General features: G+C 44.7%; 1 protein-coding gene across 2 annotated transcripts in view; it reads left to right on the top strand.

Annotated features, from left to right (window-relative positions):
• The first annotated feature begins 11,317 nt into the window (after positions 1-11,317).
• Positions 11,318-18,430, top strand: part of LOC118408045 (dapdiamide synthesis protein DdaC-like) — an 8,146-nt gene continuing 1,033 nt past the window's right edge. The window contains exons 1-6 of one of the 2 annotated variants that reach the window (XM_035808661.1): positions 11,586-11,723; positions 15,717-15,903; positions 16,459-16,567; positions 17,136-17,238; positions 17,504-17,710; positions 18,132-18,314. In XM_035808661.1, the coding sequence (XP_035664554.1) occupies positions 15,819-15,903; positions 16,459-16,567; positions 17,136-17,238; positions 17,504-17,710; positions 18,132-18,314 (687 nt within the window). In that variant the 5' untranslated portion in view covers positions 11,586-11,723; positions 15,717-15,818. Of the gene's footprint in view, positions 11,724-15,716; positions 15,904-16,458; positions 16,568-17,135; positions 17,239-17,503; positions 17,711-18,131; positions 18,315-18,430 lie in introns of both variants that reach the window. The other variant, XM_035808660.1, reaches the window with a different exon arrangement.

The raw sequence follows: 18,430 nt of genomic DNA, 5'->3' as shown, positions 1-18,430 counted from the left end.
TTGTCACCAAGATTTGTCGCAGGCCCATCAGCAGCCCGACTGCAAATTTTAAAGACACGGCGTAAGGCATGGTGTGCACCTGTTTATTTTTGCCTGATAATAATGGTTACTTCGTATGCTCGGTTGGTATTTGGTGGTGCTGTCGTGCCCTCTTAATCTTCCCACAGAACTGACAAATTTTCAATTTGGTATCTGATGAACAAGTCTGACGCTGAAAGAACTGTATTACGTTATGTCAGTACTGTCATCTTTATTAATTAGGTGCTTTATATGGTGCCTTTGGACCACACAAAGACATTTCTCTGATTGGCTGACAGTTGGTTAGGTGCCACGACGGAAGTTTACGAGTGAGCAGGCCTGTTAAAATTCTGTACATTCCTGCAAAACATGACTAGCATTTAATTATGTAAGGCATCTCTGAAGCTCTCTTCATTCCAAATATCATGAAGATCCGTCAATCCATTTCCGAGTTATTCCCCTATAAAGGGATGATGCAACTGCGCATGCGTGGAAAATTACTGACATGCCTGTGGGATTTTGGGAATTTTTGTCAAACGGTCGCACACTATATCATTAGGAGAAGCCTCAGAGGCGTCGCCAAAAATGTTATTGATTTGTTTATACTTACATCTTTGTCCCGTGCGTTAGGATCTGCCCCGGCTGTGAGTAAAGCTTGTGCAGTTTCTGTGTGGCCTTTGTCGGAAGCCCGGTGGAGCGGTGTTTTACCCTGTAACAAACGTCATAACAACACTGTAGGTACTGACATGGTCTGACATGAACATTAAGGATGGGGATCATATTCAGTGTCCCTAGAGCCCTGATCATATAGCACATCAGTACTAGTCATAGTGGGGCCGCGTGGCGCAGTGGCAGCATATTCGGCTCGGGACCGAGAGGTGGCGGGTTCGAATCTGACTGCTGTGTCACCGATCTTGTGCCCTTGGGAAAGGCACTTGACACGGCTTTTCTCACTTAACTCAGGTGTAAACAAGAGTTCGTAGACCTCAGGCCTGCATGAAATGTATTGGGTGTCTGTAGACCTATTGTGCATTTTTTTTTCCTTTTTGTCCGTGGTTGCGTGGTTGGAAAAGTGAGATTTTTACCGTGTTGGTTGTGCACGATGCAAAAGTCTGAAATTCCATTTTCGGAATGTGTAAGTTTGGGCATGGATGAACATTACTTATTTTAAGCATGTAACCAACCACAGTACCTTGAAGTTGTTGAGACGACTTTTCCTACCTTTTTTTGTCTCAGATGGCCCTTGTAGTTATTCTGTCACATATGATATATTCAGTACTGATATCTTCCTACTAGCTAGTATTTCAATGTACTGAGTAACTGACCTAATTCAGCTGCTAAAGCTCCTTAATGATATTCATTAAAGATTTATTTCTGGAGTGCTATAACACTTGACACTGGAAGGTTATTTGCATAATTTGACCAATTAAGTTTTTACAGTAGTTCCATAGACAACATGAATAGTGGTAGCCCCCATCCAGCAGCAACAGTTAGTCCCCAGGGTGGTATGATATTTTTATTCAATCCATCCAACTAAAACCTAAATTTCTTGAAGTACCTAAGCCAAATTCAACAGCAAAATTTAATATTCAAAATGTCCTTGTCATTCCCATTCATAGATGGCAAGCTGCTGGCAACTTTAAAAAGTTCAGAAAGCTGTTCAAAATCAATGAGAAGTTGCTTAGAGGGGGAAAACAATTTCATCATATTTTTGCAGTGACAAATTGCAACAAACGATACCAAATTTAAAACAGAACAAAACTTCTACCACTTAACCCTGTATGTACTATAGATTAAGCAGGCCCAAAAATCAAGCGAACATGACTAGCCCCAAACTACAAATTACCTGCATACAATACGGAAATGGCATCCCCAAAGAAACAACAAGAAACACAGGAAGATAATATACATACCTTTCTCTTACACTCAAGCTCTATACATTTCTCCTCCACTTTAGAAAGTTGTATCTTCTTCTGATTGCCAAACAGGGTAAAGGAACTTGTACCAGAACTTTAAACTCAGTACTACACAGCTCTGAAAACACCACAAAGACTAAGAAGCAAACTCAAATTGTACCTAACAGCAATAGATACTAGTACAAACTGAACTGAACTAGTACATCATCTGGCTTGAAACACTGTTGATACAAAGTAACCTGATACATTGAAGGTAGCAGAAGCCCGTGCAAAAACAGATGACGGTTCTACACGTAAGCTTAAAGACCTATCAATCAACTGAAACCCTACCGTCACCTGTTTTTACAACCAAGCAGATATTGGGGGGATGCCCCAACCACACAAAAACAGGGTCAACCTACAGTATCAAGTTCAAGCACTAGGAGGCCCAAAATCAACCCTGACCACCAGGACACCAGCAACAACCCACGTAACAAATAGCAGCACAATGGCACCTTGCGTTCCGGAGATACAGCGCACGCGCTGTGCCCGCACAAAAGGTAATCTGGAATGTCAAGTTCAAGCACCAAGGGCACCAAAATCAAAATTGAGAATCATTCAGCCACCACCAAAACATGTGCCAAATATCATCGCGCCCGCACCATCCATTCAGAAGATATAACTCTGGAAATACCCCTCCCGGACACAAAATTCGACCTGCCGTGTCAAGTTCAAACACGACAAGGCCCAAAGTCAATCCTAGGCAACAGGCAACAACCCCCCCACCCATGCACCAAAAATTGTTGCAATCGTGCGTATCGTTCCGGACACACAGCGCCAAAAGTGCCCCCAAAACACAAAAATGCCACCTGCAATGTCAAGTTCAAGAGCCAGGAGGCCCAAAATCAAACCTGAATGTCAAACCACCACCCCCATCCCACGTACCAAAAATCGTCGTGCTTGCACCATCCGTTCTCGAGATACAGTGCCCTACATCCCCAGCTTCCAAAATTTCCCACGCCCCTGAAAACCATACCTGCATACATGCAGGTAATGAGTATCTAGCTGTGGCCTTGGCGGGGCTTTGTGGCCGAGACAGGCCTTAGGGGCATGTTCGGGCATGACGCACCCGCCATGACACACGAGTTGCGCGATCAGGGGTAGGAGGAACCCCTTGCATCCTTGGTCCAAATAGTAAACCTGCATCTGCTGGGGCCGTCTTACGTGGCAAACAGTTCTGTCCCTGTAGGACTAAGTGCGCCAGTAGACGAGAGGGTGTAGAAGGGAGTGAACACCCCTCCTTCACCTTAAAAAGTCACGTGCAGGCCAGGCAGACTGGTCGACTAATCAACCTTGTCTGCCTACCATTGATCTTCGGATACGAAGAAACAGCCATCAATATTATCATCACTAGTCATGCACTCATGCAGCTACTAAAAATGTTAATTTGTTTATGCGAGTCTACTTACATCTCTGCCCTGTACATCAGGATCTGCCCCGGCTGTGAGTAAAACTTGTGCAGTTTCTGTGTGGCCTCCTGCGGCAGCCATGTGGAGCGGTGTTCTCCCCTGTAACAAACAACACTGTAGGTACTGACATAGCCTGACATATGGTGATATTATGGGAGGTTTCTCTGTACGTAAGAAGATTAAGTTTCCTCACAGAGCAGATGATACCGCCTAATAAAAAATACTCAGTAACGTTTAACGCTATGCATTAGAGATACTGTTCATTAGTATTTACAATGCGTGATTCTACTTACATCTTCGCGCTGTGTGTTAAGATCTGTGTGGCCCAGGTAGCACCGTGATTCAAAAATCGAGGTTTCATACGTCGGTTTCCTACGCGGATGACCTTGTACGCTAAACACCCAATTTAACAAACACGCTCACAAGTATGTGTGTGTGTGCGTGTGTGAGCGTGTAAAGATACAAGTTCAGGTTAGCACATCAGTACTAGTCAACACACCCATGCAACTACTAAATTTATTTACGCGATTCTACTTACATCTCTGCTCTGTGCGTGATGATATACCCCGGCTGTGAGTAAAACTTGTGCAGTTTCTGTGTGGCCTTTGTCGGCAGCCCAGTGGAGCGGTGACATCCACTGTAACAAACGCCATAACAACACTGTAGGTACTGACAAGGCCTGACATGAACATTAAGGATAGGGATCTTAAGTGAGATTTCTCATGTACATAAGAAGAGTCAGTTAACAACTAACGGCATGTATTTTCCTCTAACGTTACATTGAAATGTCTAACGTTCTGTACGGGAGGTTCCGCCCGAGGTGTGTAGGTCCTGTAACATTTTTGAATTTGTGGTTGAATTATTTAATGGAGAGAATCAAGTAGTTTCCAATTACACTGATTATCAAAATTATATCCAAAAATATTGTACAGATATGTATTTGTAACATCATTAAAATGCTGAATAGATTTCAAAACGACTTCTTTATGTTGCAATGTATATGACCGGCGTAAAAACCAGCCAGTGTACGTTGAATAGTAGAGTGTGTCATCTGAGTTCAGCACATCACAATTTGATCGTGTTCAAAAGAATATTATGCATATTGACGAAGTCAGTAGACAGCTCAAATCCATTCCATGGACCAACCTGAGAGTCACGAGCATCAGGATCGACCCTCTCTGCTAACAGTCGCTCAACTGTAGTCTTGTCACCTTCATGTGCAGCATCTCGCAGCTCCTGTGGCACAGCGGGCGTCGGGAAAACATGTAGCGGAGAAAATAATTATCATATTTTGTTATATTCATATCAATTAATGTCAGAGAAACTTCATTCTTAAGCTAGTGTTGTTGAAAACTACCGAAATCACAGGTTTAACCACTTGTATTTCTATTATGATGGGCCGTCTTTAGGGATTGAAAGATAAAACTTTACATAGAACCCCGGTAACATTTATTTAACAGGTCTTCTTCTTCTTCCGGTTGAGCGACCGCAATCATCGTGTTGATTATTCTGCATTGTAACTTTAACATAAATTGCAGTTTAACAATCGCTTATATAAAATAATTTTAAAAAACTAATCTACTTCATTAGTAACATTGAAGAAAATCTAAATATATTTGCTAATATTCCAGATTCTAGAAGATGATACAGAAGTAAATACTCCAGATTCAAGGAGATAATACAGAAGTAAATGGGAATCTGGTCTGGCAAATACGTGATATATTGTTACTAGTTTGCTGCACAGTACTTAGGGCAATATTGTTATTCATAATTATTTAATGTGTGAACAGTCGACTTGAACAAGTAATATTTTGCAGGTGTTTTTTTCTACCTGAACTTTCTCAGGCTTTTCTTTTATAGAACAGAATGCCAAACAGTATCAGTAAACACACCTTCTTCTTATCCCGCCTCCTCTTATGGGCTGGCATTACAGTTGATTCTTCCCATTGGTACACAGCATAAGAAGCCCTGAAACAAGACATTGTAAAAGTACTTACATCTATTTCAATCTCAAAAATTCTTCTCCACCAGAAAGTCACAAGGATATACTAGCTAAACATGAAAAGAAAACAGGGTGTCAACCACCTCAAACACTCATCACAGCTGATTCAAGTAAACAAACCTCACCTTTGACCCAGTTTTACTCATGTAGTCATACGCAGGACCCAACAACTCAGATTTGTCCCTACGCCATCAAAACTGGTCAACTGAAGAAATTTTGACCAAAATAGGAAAGATCAGACCCTACCTGTCACTTCTAACAAAAAAAAACTCAAGGTTGGGCAAAAATTTCCAAAGAAAAGAAGGATTTTCAAAGGTTTAAAGTAGGAACTACAATCCCATTTTTTGCTCTCTACCACGCAACTCAACTGTGACGTCAGCCCTTATCCTCCTCCTCCTCCTCTGTGGGCCGGTGGGCTCTGATGTACACTGCCTCCTTCACTCCTCGCGCGAACACTCAACAGAGACGGGGGGCGGCACAGACTTTCTGATACTTATGACCCCCTCCTGCAAAAATGGCGTGTTCCTGACGACACTGCTGGAGATAGGGTCATTCTGTGAACAAGGTCGACGGAGTTGACCGAAAATTTAGGGTAAGTCCCTATATCAGTTCGTGTTGGAAAGAAAGTTTAGCAATTCCATAATGTATTCTACCAACGCAGATGAACTTTCATGCTCTATTACATGTATTTCACCGTGTATATGTAGGTGCAAGTGTCAACTTTGACATACAGTCAAACCTGCCCAAGCCACCACCTCTTCTCAGCGACCACCTGGCCATTACGACCGCTTTTTCTCGGTCCCGAATTTTTTTTCCATTGACATAAGCATTAATCGACCTTTTCTCAACGACCAGCTGGCAAACTCGACCGCGACCGCCAAAAATTGGAACCACACAAGACCAAATACCTGCCCATAAAGACCGCATCAGTCACAACCTTGGTGTCATCGATTTTCAATGATAACTAGCGCGATTTTGGGCCGTAGTGTTGCGTACATCTACCTACGGCATGTAACTCTTACCACAGCAAACACTTCGCCTCAGTCAGTTCACGCCTTCACTTAAAACTGTAGTTTTATAATCGGTCACTTTTTTTGGAAATATCAATTCAGGGCTACTTTTTCTCCTGCCTATTCCTTTACGCCCGGCCGTGTCTTCAGTTATTCCGCCTGTTTGCGCTGTTCTGTTCTCAAGTTCGTACCGGCCATTCAGTGCCAACAAAAGCGCGATCACCAGCGGTGTATACACACATGTATCAAATAACTGTGACAATAACAATGCTGCAGGTACCCCCGCTGTATCAGGTATCATACCGATAATAACATGTAACGGAAAATTACGGCATAAATGTGGTCATTCAAGGTACAAGTGAAGGTTAATTCCTACAAATTCTAACGGGACGTGAAAAAAGTTGAATGACTGTGACTTACGGAATGTTTGGAAGAGAACGGAAAAACAAAGGGCGCACAACTACAGGAAACACGATACATTCTCCACCACACGTTGGGTGGTAACCTTGAAGGTTACAATTTAAGCCACTCAAGCTAGCTAAAATTTTGCATGCTTTTCTGTCGTTTTCTGGATCAACAAAAACAACTACGGACTGAGGGGTGAATCCTATAACAGCGGTTGAAAAATGTTTACAGTGTAAACATTACGAAAAACATTTTCGATTGTTTACCTGCAGAGGCAGACAGAAAACAGAGGGTGTCACTTTGGATTGCCAAGAAGCACGCTTCCTCAAGTGATGTAGCGAAGTCATGGGGAATGTAATCTAGAGATCACACAGCAGAGGTGATCATGATATTTTAAACATCTGGAGATACAAGTTGTTGACACAAATGTTTTACAACCGCTTTTCAAAGTCAGTCCTTTGAATTGTGATGTTTTGAGTAAATAGAATAATGCGCACCTGCAGCTAAGAGGACTAGACCATCCCGTAGATTTGCGGTTTGTAGTTGAAACGTTTGTAGAAAACTGCCAGCTCACCTGAGTTATAAGCAGGTGTCTCAAGTCGAGTTCTACGCCACGTACTTCATGTACTTGGATCGGTCCACCTTCCGCGTCACGTGAGGTCAAAGGTCGCACTTGGCCAGGTGCGGTCTCTAAGGTGACGGTGCGGTGCAGTACTTGTAGTGACGCACTGTGTCGCTTATATGCACCTTATTTGCGCAGTCTAACATTGGTCTTCTGTGGTTTGCAAGCGGCATTACAAACTTATGGATAGCAGCCGCCAATATGGCATGTCTTGGGTGACTGCGCAAAAGATCATATTTGCAACTATTAGATAAAACAGGCGAAGTTACACAGTCTTCATCAGACTAACTCGCTATAGTGGATGGAAAATGGTAATCAGCTATACAGGGAGTAATTTTCCAAAGGAGACTGGCCTTTATAGGGTATGGTTTGCCAGCGCAGTACCGAAGGGAAATGTTATCCTGACAGCGGTCGCTCTTCATATTGGGCACTCATTATGCACACATATATGCATGTATATATGCATATATATTTCATATATTCATATTGAGAGTCTATGGTAAGAATCTATTGTTCGGTATACTATATTCTGTGTGTTCAGTCACTTGTTCAACCTTCCTGACCGCTTAGATTTCATAATGAAGGCAACTTTTTTCTTTAGGTCAAACGTTATTCTATTCGCACGCTCGCATCAGTTTTTGGACTTCCAGAGGAGGTCATACATATAATCAAATCAGTATGGCCTTAGGCTTAGGCCTTAGGCTTAGGCCTTAGTGATTTCTTCACTCCTCCTATGGAGGCCGAGGGGAAAGACCTACTCTAGAAAGCTCACTTACCCAGCCACCATCTCCAGAGACACTGGGATTGACACTGAGAACCTAGGAGCAGTTATGAACGACCGAGCGCTGTGGAGAGATATTGTGCAACACCTTACCCCGCCCGGAAGGGACGACAGATGATGATGATGAGGCCTGCTGGTGGAAGCTATGAATGGCATGGGAAAGAGTACGTCATCTTGCACGTTTGACGTCAGGACGGTCTGTCTACCGGACTCTATCCAGCCCGCACCACACACAAGCAACAATGACGTGTGTTTTAAGATTACCTTCCATAATCAATACCAACTCAAAAGCTAAAGACATCCATCAAACGCTAATAAAATACTGTCTGTGGAGGCAATATAATGTAATTTGATATTCCCGGCATCAGATTCAGAACCTTCCCTGTTGAAAATATGCCAATATGCCAATGCCCATAGGGAGGCCGGTGAAAGAGGCTATAAGGTGTTTTAGGGGTTTCTGAAGCGTCCAGGTCACTCGGGGAAACGCCGCCTATGCTGTACACACAGTACTGCAGCTGGGCCGGACCGAACTACAGGCCCGGTGCTGTGGGGGTTTCTGAAGCGTCCCGGTCCCTCTTGGGAAACGCCCCCTGCCCTGTACACACAGTACTGCAGCTAGGGCGGACCGAACTACAGGTCCGGTGTTGTGGGGGTTTCTGAAGCGTCCCGGTCCCTCTTGGGAAACGCCCCCTGCCCTGTACACACAGTACTGCAGCTGGGGCGGACCGAACTACAGGCCCGGTGCTGTGGGGGTTTCTGAAGCGTCCCGGTCCCTGGGGAAGAACACCGCCTGCCCGACGCCCCGACCTGAATACCCGCTCAGCGCGGCCAGACCGTCTGCCATAGAAACGTCCGTCACCATGGCACCGCAAACATCGTACCCGAACCGTTCCTAACCCCACCGACACCGCCGGGGCTGCGCTGCCGTCCTGTAACCCCTCGGCCTGAGCCACCCTGGGCGGGAAAAGTGGCCTGTGCGGCGGCTTTAGGCGGGGTTTTTGAACCGTCCCGGTGGTTTGGTATGCAGCACGTGTCCGCACACGCAGGGTAGTGTCAACACTTGCCGCGGACTCCATTGTTTACCAGCTGGACTCGCCAAGGACTTGAATAAAAGATATCACGTTTAGAATAGGGTAAAGGGAACAAAATTGGACTCATCGATAACTAGATGTGGTTTGGACTTGCTTTTCCGCGGGTTTTCGTTCATTTTGTGCGTCTCTCGCGAGCACTCACTTAGATATTTGCTAAAGTGCTAGTACAAATTGTATCACATATTAAAAAGACATGGGAAAAACGAGGGGAACGGCTGCAAAAGAAACGGTCCAAAACCACTCATCTGTAATATGACGTTACATGTTTTAGGTGACAATAAACAAAACCTGTGCAGGATACTCTCCAAGTAGAGGATGATTGTGACTTTCTCATCATATGCCTTTTTCAGTTCGTTGGGACATGCAGATAATCTCCAAGCAGATCTTACGGTAACATAAGATCAGGAGTGAAGCTGGCTTAGGAGTGTGTTTGGCTACATGGCAAATGTACACCTCTTGGCTGACTACATTCCTTGGCCAGTTTAGTACTATCTTATGCCATCGTAGGATCTGCTTGGAGATTACATACAGACAGAAAGCGGGACTTATGATTAGAAGGTTGCGATCATTAATCCCCACCAAACTGGCCCAAACTGCTTCGTGCATGAGTCACAGTCACACAACAACAACAACAACAACAATACAGTTTTACATCAACACCGTCACGGTCGGACCAAAGACTGACCGCTGGTGACCCCGAGGTCCGGTTGTTTTTGTGGGCAGCCGGCCAGCGGATGTGTTCGCCTTGGCCAATGAGGTCTCAGTCAGACCTCCCTTTGATTGGTGGGAACTTAGTCATGATGATTCGATTTGGCTGCTGTCCAGCTTGTAATGAAATATCTTCGCATCTGGTATTACTTTGCGTTCAAGGCCAATGGCGCAAGAAGAAGAAATCTGCACAGACTACACTTCAGATTACAAACACTTGTTTACTTTCACTTGTTCGATAAACTGTTACAAAATACCCCAGTGAAAATGACACAGACTCCTGTGGTTGACCTTGCTTCTTTCAGCAGTGAAGACTCGCGCGCACGAATCGTTGCTGTGGCTTTCAAAACTCACACTGAACAGAGAAACGAGTTGACTTCCATAAGGGTACCGGTGGCTTTTGTTATAATGACAGTGGCCTATTTAAGATAAAGGTGTGTGTATACAAACTACACTTTGAAACAGGCCTTGGATATTTCCATACGCGTACTTTTGTTAGGTCTAGTGTGGTCGGTGGTTGTAACCTGTATATAATCCGGCTGCTGTACGCCTCTGGTAAGTGTCTAAAGCGTTCGCTGAATGTGGAAACAAGTACAATGTACCACACGTAATTAGGAAGTACAGATTTAAGTTCATTCTGTGCGGGTTGAATCATAACAGACCACGGACAGTTCTGTGCGCGCCTGCCTCCCCCACAAGTCGCCCTTAAAACCCGTCCCTGCCGAGACAGCTACCTGGTCCACCAGAGGAGTGACCTCTGAGTGACCCGTGTGTGCGGAGGATGCACACGACAATCTTGGGGTTTCTGACCCATCCCTGTTTGCGTCTCGTGTCTTCTTCCTGCCTTTTCTGTCCCGTCCTGACGCGTTCCCGTCAAATTTTTGTCTCTCCAACATCGGACTAGTTCCGACTTATCGCGTATGTACTCCGCTTTCCTTAAAATCCGAGATTTGTGCGACAAACACAGAGTTTTTAAGGAGGAAGATGCTGGGTTGAGGGGTTTTCGGACTGTCCCTTCGGTTATCGAGCAGCTTCTAGGGCCTCCATGAGAAAACCGGTTGGCGCCGGTTTGGGTCTAGTCCACTTTGCACGCGGGGGTGGTGCTGCTCGTATAATATTTCTTTTCCATACGGAAACCTTATTTATTTTGCTTTTTTCTCTTTTTATGATAAATATGCGCTTAAGTGTTATAATTGAACATTTTTTGTGTCATGTATTGGTAAAAATAAGATAAAAAGTTAAGGTTTTAAAATTATTGACTTACCTCAACAATGAATCCTTTCAACCTATAAACCTACTTAAAGTCTGCCCTGATCGCAAACATGTTCCAGCTTCGCTTGTGACACAACAGAACAGTACCGCACCACAGAAACACTGCTCGCACCATGTTGCCCAGCGCCCCCGCCATCCTGAAGTCCACCTCCCAGGCGCTCAGCCGAGCTGCCCGGCCCCTGCTCATACCCCGGGCCCGCGCTCTCGGTCTGGCGGCGCCCGAGCTCGTCCAGACCGACAACCTGCCCAAGTACAACGCGGCGAAGCTCGCCGGGCGCCCGTTCCTCCCCGGCTCCGACACCAAGGGGTTCCCTGCCACCCTGAACCCCATCCGAGTGGATTTCCCCGCCGTGTTCCACCCCAAAGCGCCCGCCGATGCAGACAAACTCCCCCTGGAAGAGTGGGGGGCGATGGTGAGGGAAATAGTGGACAGGGAACTGTCAAAGACAGGTAAGATAAAAATCTACGTACGTTTCGTCTGTCGTTAAAAAACCACCAAAATGAAATAAGGGCTGAATTTATGTGTAGATGTTGACAACTGTAAATGTTCTTCCATTCAAAGCTGATTTCTTACAGTTAAGTGAGCGGTAGTAGGTGTTATTTATGATAGGATCTGATGAATGTGTGCCAAAACTTTGTTGAAGAACTGTAAAATTCGCTGACGCTTGTCACGCGGCCAACATATCTCTGTTGCACATCGCTCCTTCCATCATTCCTGCCAAGACTTTGTAGAGGTTGTATAAAGATCTTCAACTTTACTGTAAGATGGATTCCCTAAAGTTTAATATGAACAACAAACCCCCTTTCATTCTGAATAAAAATGTTTTATGCATAAACTTTGCTGTGAGAACAGTTGATCGACTGACATGTCGTACTAGAAATGACTTTTTATCCGGTATCTCCAAGCAGGACATTTGATTTGTGTTCGGCGCTCCGATGCGTTTTTGAATAATCAGTTCCTCTAGGGGTAGATATCTATAATATCATCTGAAATTTCGTAAAGAAAAAACGCGTGATCTATACAAAGAAGTTCCTCGGGTGCCAGTTAGACGTATCGACGGACACAATTAGGTCAAGGCACTTGGGTCACGCGGACTCCCATGCTAGGACTGTGGCCAGCGTGGACTCTTCCTGTCATATATGCAAATAACGGAACCATCACTGTTTATGTGTCGCAGTCGCGTTACATGATATATCTCTCCAAGCAGAGATTCTTGGGGAAGATTTTTGATTTAATTGACCGGTAGATCCATGAAACCATCTGAAATTCATAAACTAAAAGACGTTATCTACACAAAGAAGTTCCTCGGGTGCTAGTTAGACGTATTGGCGCACAGAATTGGGTCAGGACAGTTGAGTCACGCGGACACCCATGCTAGGACTGTGGCCAGTGTGGACTCTTCCTGTCATATATGCAAATAACGGGACCGTCACTGTTTATCAACTTTATGTACACAGTCGCGTTACATGATATATCTCTCCAAGCTGATATTCTTGGGAAAGATTGTGAACTTTTTATCACTTCTCGATTTCTATCCGCACTTCTCTCCACAGTGGTAACTTCGAGGCTCCACCAGGCCTTCTTTATACGGGTGTGCGGGGATCCGTAGAATTTGGCAAAAAAATCGGAAAATTGGCCAGGGGAGTCTGTCCATGCGGCTGACCAACTCCTCTGGTAGCAAAACTCCCATGGCAAATTATTCTCCCTATAATAGCCAGCGAAGTCAGTCTGGTAGAGACTGCCATGAAAGTGGAGTGCGGACAGAGAACGGGGCATGTGATAAATAGGTAACAATGCTTGGAGAGTCCGACAATTTCATATGTTACGCGGACGCCCATGCACCCACTGCGTGTATTGCGTCACCTCCTGCGTAAATCTTCTGGGTGGCGGGCGGTTTTCTATGGATTGTCTTCGACTGATTTGCGCTGTCTTCATATCGCACTCGTGTTAGGCAAGTCAGACAAAAAAGTCAAAGAAAACAGCTTGCCACCATGGGAGAGATCTGCGCAGCAGGATATCTAACTCCACCAGGCAGTTAGATGATTCCTTAATCTTCGCGGGAAAATTTGCGAAAGCGGTTATCGCCCGACTATATATAACTCGCGTGATTTGAGTTTATGTAACACATGTTTGGCAAACCAAGGTTGCGCTGAAGTGAAGGCACAAGTAACGAGACTCGGGACAAACAGTTTTCAAGATTTCTCTCGTCTCTTGTACGAAGAAAGGAATGAGAATTCCAAAGGTTCTGACATTTCTTGGGCCACAAAATCCTTCCCGACATAAAACCTGACCGAGATTAAAAGATTAAAAAAAAGAAGAAAAATCACGAATATGCCTCCCCCTCAACAAATTACGCAAACGCCCGCAAAAAGGGCGAAGGAGGCTAGGTGACGTTGCAGTTTTGAACAGTCGCGACGTTGACGCCTCTTAACATTTCATTTAACACACTTCAAACACGCCTCTTAACATAACTCAAACATGCTGCTGCCAGGATTGCTATGCTACGCGCATGTGTATCTATGTCTGTGTTTAATTAGTCTGCTGATTGCGTCATGGGGCATCACGTACTCGACCTAGACTTCCAATGAGACGGCCTTGGTCTTTTTTCTTACGTAACTGGCAAGTTCGGGCACGGATTTCACGCCTATGGTTTATTCATAAAGTACAATAGACAGCAACATTAAATATTTGGCGATCGTCGATGTCCCACTGTTTAGCTGTCATTGACTCTTCAGTTCTCCATGTTTTTGGCCAAGTTTTAAAAAAACTGCTTGTGATCATGACATTTTACTAGCAACCAGTGAGAACCACGAATGATGGCTAAGTTTTATAGCTTGGGCCTCAGCACAGACGTTCGTGATCGGCAAATCGGAGAAGATTGCAATAAAATGCTTCAAAGCCCTAGTAATATCGCGTTTTAAAAGTAAGCTTTATTGACACGACAAAAAGTACAGTGACTTTTAGTTTTGTATGGTCAACTATAAGATATAATAAAAAAAAAGAGAAAAAGAATACAGAATGAATACTAAAATTCTACTAATTAAACAATATATAGGATGATAAGTAAACCTCCATATAATCAGGTGAGGCAAAACATGAGTGTCTATCTTTTCTAATTACAAAGCAATCTTAAATGCGCACTGGCAACAGCAAACCTTGAAAGGTGGACTGTAGCAATATCACCCTCAACAATGGAACACCTGTAACCACATGCAAACCTAACGGTACAATGTAGGTAAACATTACGCCCACTTAAGTCCTTGTAAAGTTGCCAATCAAAGATTGGCACAGGAATTGCGCAATCCTACGAGAACCGGATCTGTCCTGTACTGTTTACACGGTCCCAGGCAGGGGCCCGTCACCTGTGGTAAATCATTACAATATAGACAATCATTGGGAACTTACTCTCCAGTGTAACTAGCTACATGCTTTCACAGCGCCTTGTTTGCTTATCTGCACCGCTTGTTGAAACTTTGCTGCTTAAACAAGATGTCATTAAGTTTTTAGATGATATCATTAACATAACATATCAGGTGCCTGAGGTGGTGGTAAGTTTTTGGGCGTACGTGTCGTGGTGTGTAAGGGTTATTTTTTGTTTGTTTTGTCTTTCCTTTACCGCTTTGCTTGGATCTCTCTCTAACTTAAACCTGTATAGTTATTAAGGTTTGGGTTTGGAAATTCGACGTTTTTGCTTGCTGTGCATTTGTGCGAGTTACCGAGGTTTTTTATGTGTTTCATTATTCTTTGACGTTTGGTAATATGGGAAAGTTTTTCTTCGATGTGGGAATATTTTCCTCACCGAGACTTTACAGCTTTTAGGGTTGTGCGGCGAACTTTGTAAGCCTGCATTTACCTGCCGGAAACGACCACGACATCATAGTGGAGCTAATTGATAAGAGATGGTTTTCAGGCTAGCGCTGTAAGTTGAAGAAAGTTGAAGGGACGACCCACTACAGTTGCTGTCACGTATTGATGTCGGCCCAACCACCAGTTTTGATGACTCTGGTGAGACAACCGAGCGGAGAGACCGAAGGCGTCTTGACGACTAAGGCCCTTCTATTTGATATTTTCAGGGACTTTAGGGTGCAGCTAGCTGAGATTTTTATTCTCGTTTCCACGAAAACTGATAACTAACATATCAACAGCATTACGCAGCCACCGGAAGACCACTAAACTACGAATAGTTGCTTGTGCTTCTCCTTTTTCTTGTGTTTTGAGACATTTATAGCGACACTTACGTACATCTTGCGTACATCTTGCGTACGCAACTCAAGACCTGACAGGACCACAGGTAAAGGTTTTGTGTAAAAGAACAGCAGTTTGGTTATCCAAACATTGACGTCATCATACCACACATCAAGCGGAGTTGAGCGTGCAGCTATTTTGTTATTAGCAAGAACACCAGGCGGCTACCATTGAAGTTATTATAATATTTACTGTAGAGCTGCGGTCGGCTTCGTCGTCTGTGGATGCCCCGGGGTCAGACGTCACCCTGGGTCAGAGGTCAACTTGGGACCTGAGGTCACCCTAGGGTCAGAGGTCGCATGGCACTTACATGTTCTCTGTTCTATGGCAGCCCGCGAGCAGTCTGGGCGGGAGCGGGCCGGCCTCACGGCGCGGTAACTTCACGTATGTGGTAAAGACAACAAACAGAGCCGCAAACCACCATCTTTATATGGAGGCGGTGTTATGTAGAGATGTGTTGCTTGCGTTTCTTCAGTAGTTGCTTTGCTGTTTAGTTGTTTTTTGGGGGGGAGGGGGTAGTAAATTATTTATGAAAAGTATGAAACTTGATTGTGACGGCACTTCAGAGTCGTGAGGGGGGAGGGAATGGATGGGGGGGGGGGGGGGTACTGTTTCCTAAGATGAAAAACTTTCAGTTTTTTTGTATATTTTTCCCCACATGATGACCATTTCGCTCCTTGCCATTTCATTACTTAACTGTAGTCAAATAGACCAAACATCATGGATTTCGTAAGCCGAGTACATGCTTTGGAAATATGGGTGGGGCAATTGAAGTTGCGAAAAGTTATCGGAAGTCTTTACAAAGAAAAAAAGTTAACAATTGAAAGAAAAAAATGTCTGTAGTTCCACGTCCTACATTTGAAGTTTTAGCTTATGTTTTATTTCCTCTTTCAGAAAATAAAACCGCGCGTTTTGTTTTTATCTATTTTGTTCCGACAGGCGTGCTGCTGTTCCGCGGCTTGCCCATCCGGACCCGCGAGGACTACGCCAGGCTATTTGACGGGACTGGCCTAGCGCCAAGGGACTATGTCGGCCACGCAGGCAGGCGGTAGGGAAAATTACTTGTTGGAAAACGTTTTAACCGTTTGTTGACACGTTTAGTCCTGTGTCAATTCTGTCGATGTTGAATTTAGTGCCGGTTTGCATAATTATATAAAACGTCATCCCAGTACCTTCGTATATTGTTTGCCAACGTCTCAAGTTGACCATGCCGATGTCTCAAACATATAGATGAACACTAAGAAAGTTTCTCTTAATCGTCCTTCCTGCCTCCCGAGAAAACATCTTCCCCACTTTTGCATTAACGGACCGACAAAAATTTGTTTCGAAGAGGTACGTTTTCGGGACGATCGTAAGACTCCATCTTAGTCTCCGCCTTCGAAGCGGTGCCAAAAAGCAAGGCAAATAATCAGGACCGTGTGTCCCATGCCAGGATGTGTACGTTTAACATAATAGAGGATCTTAGAGGGGAAGGGCTGACAATCTGACTCTGTAGAATATACCATGCTACTGAAACAGTAAGAAACTTGCAGCCCTATTTGAACACCGTGATGTGAATGACACTGGGCTAGAAGGAAGAAACGAACTTTAATACGAATCTTCTTGTGTTTCCACAGGGAGCAGCTGGACACGAACGTGTACTCCTCTAACGACGACCCGCTGGAGTTCACCATCGACATCCACACCGAGTTGTCTTTCATGCCGGCTCCTCCGCAAAAGGTGGGACACTAAGACAACAATAACATAACAATAATAATAATAGTAATAATAATAACAACAATTTACGCTTGGTGTGTTTTGTTGTACTGGTACTTAATACCTTACTTCTACTTCCCACACCGGTATGCACCTCCAGCATTACACATATATCAACTTAACATCTCTCTTTAACCCAACAACATGGCGGATTCTATATTACCTCACGGTCACGTGACAGGAAGCGCCCAATCAGAATTGTCCTTGACCCTTGTCGTTTATTTCCCAGGTGATGTTTTGCTGCATCAAGTCCCCTGGAGAACATGGCGGCGGCGAGACCCCCGTCACGGACATGCGCGGTGTGATGCGCGACATGGACCCCTCCCTGGTGGAGCGTGTGCGCACGCGCCAGATCCGCTACGTGCGCAACATCGCCGACAAGTCGCGCAGCAGCTGGAACTGGCAGTCCAACATGCACAGCGAGGACCGGGAGGAGGTATGTGTATATGTGTCTATATATATGTCTGTATCTAGTATATGTGTGGCCGGAATAATTGTACTTCGGTATCTGTATAGCTGGGGAAAAAAACTGCTGACTTCGGTGTAACACGGCGCAGCAGTAGCTGGTTTATTATACTAGTACTGAACGACGTGTCCAACTAACCGTTTCACATTCAGCTGTACATATGAGTTGTTGAAAGCTGTCTAGTGAACTGTGATGATGCTTCGCAATACTTGATGGCAATTATAGGCCCATTCTACGATACGTCCTGGTCCATTTCTGAACACCTCAACCCTGGGTTGATGACTACTACAAAATGTAGTATTTCTTGCTCTCTTCTGAGCTGGTATTAGATACTTGGTAGTCGGTACGTCCACCAGTGTCATTCATCAGTGATTTTGTACCTTATCCGTAGGTGGAGCGGTTCCTGACTGGCAAGGGCTTCTCGTACCGCTGGAACGCGGACGACTCGCTGTCGTACTGGTTCAGCACGGACGGGCTGTCCGAGCATCCCGGCAGCGGGGAGACCTACTGGTTCAACCAGCTCACCGAGCACAACGGATCCTGTTTCAAGGTCCACCCTGAGTTCATGAACGAGGTCAGTCTTACTTCCTTTATATATAATGCTCTTGTTAAGGTATAGCCTTCCTGTTATTCCCTTTATATTTAACTTACTGCATTTACCCCCAATGGGGCAACAGCATGCCATGACAC

The sequence above is a fragment of the Branchiostoma floridae genome, unplaced genomic scaffold (assembly GCF_000003815.2).
Source record: "Branchiostoma floridae strain S238N-H82 unplaced genomic scaffold, Bfl_VNyyK Sc7u5tJ_1548, whole genome shotgun sequence".
Classification (NCBI taxonomy): domain Eukaryota; kingdom Metazoa; phylum Chordata; class Leptocardii; order Amphioxiformes; family Branchiostomatidae; genus Branchiostoma; species Branchiostoma floridae.
The sequence above is the reverse complement of the archived record's forward strand: the minus strand, read 5'-3'. Positions and strand labels throughout refer to the sequence as shown.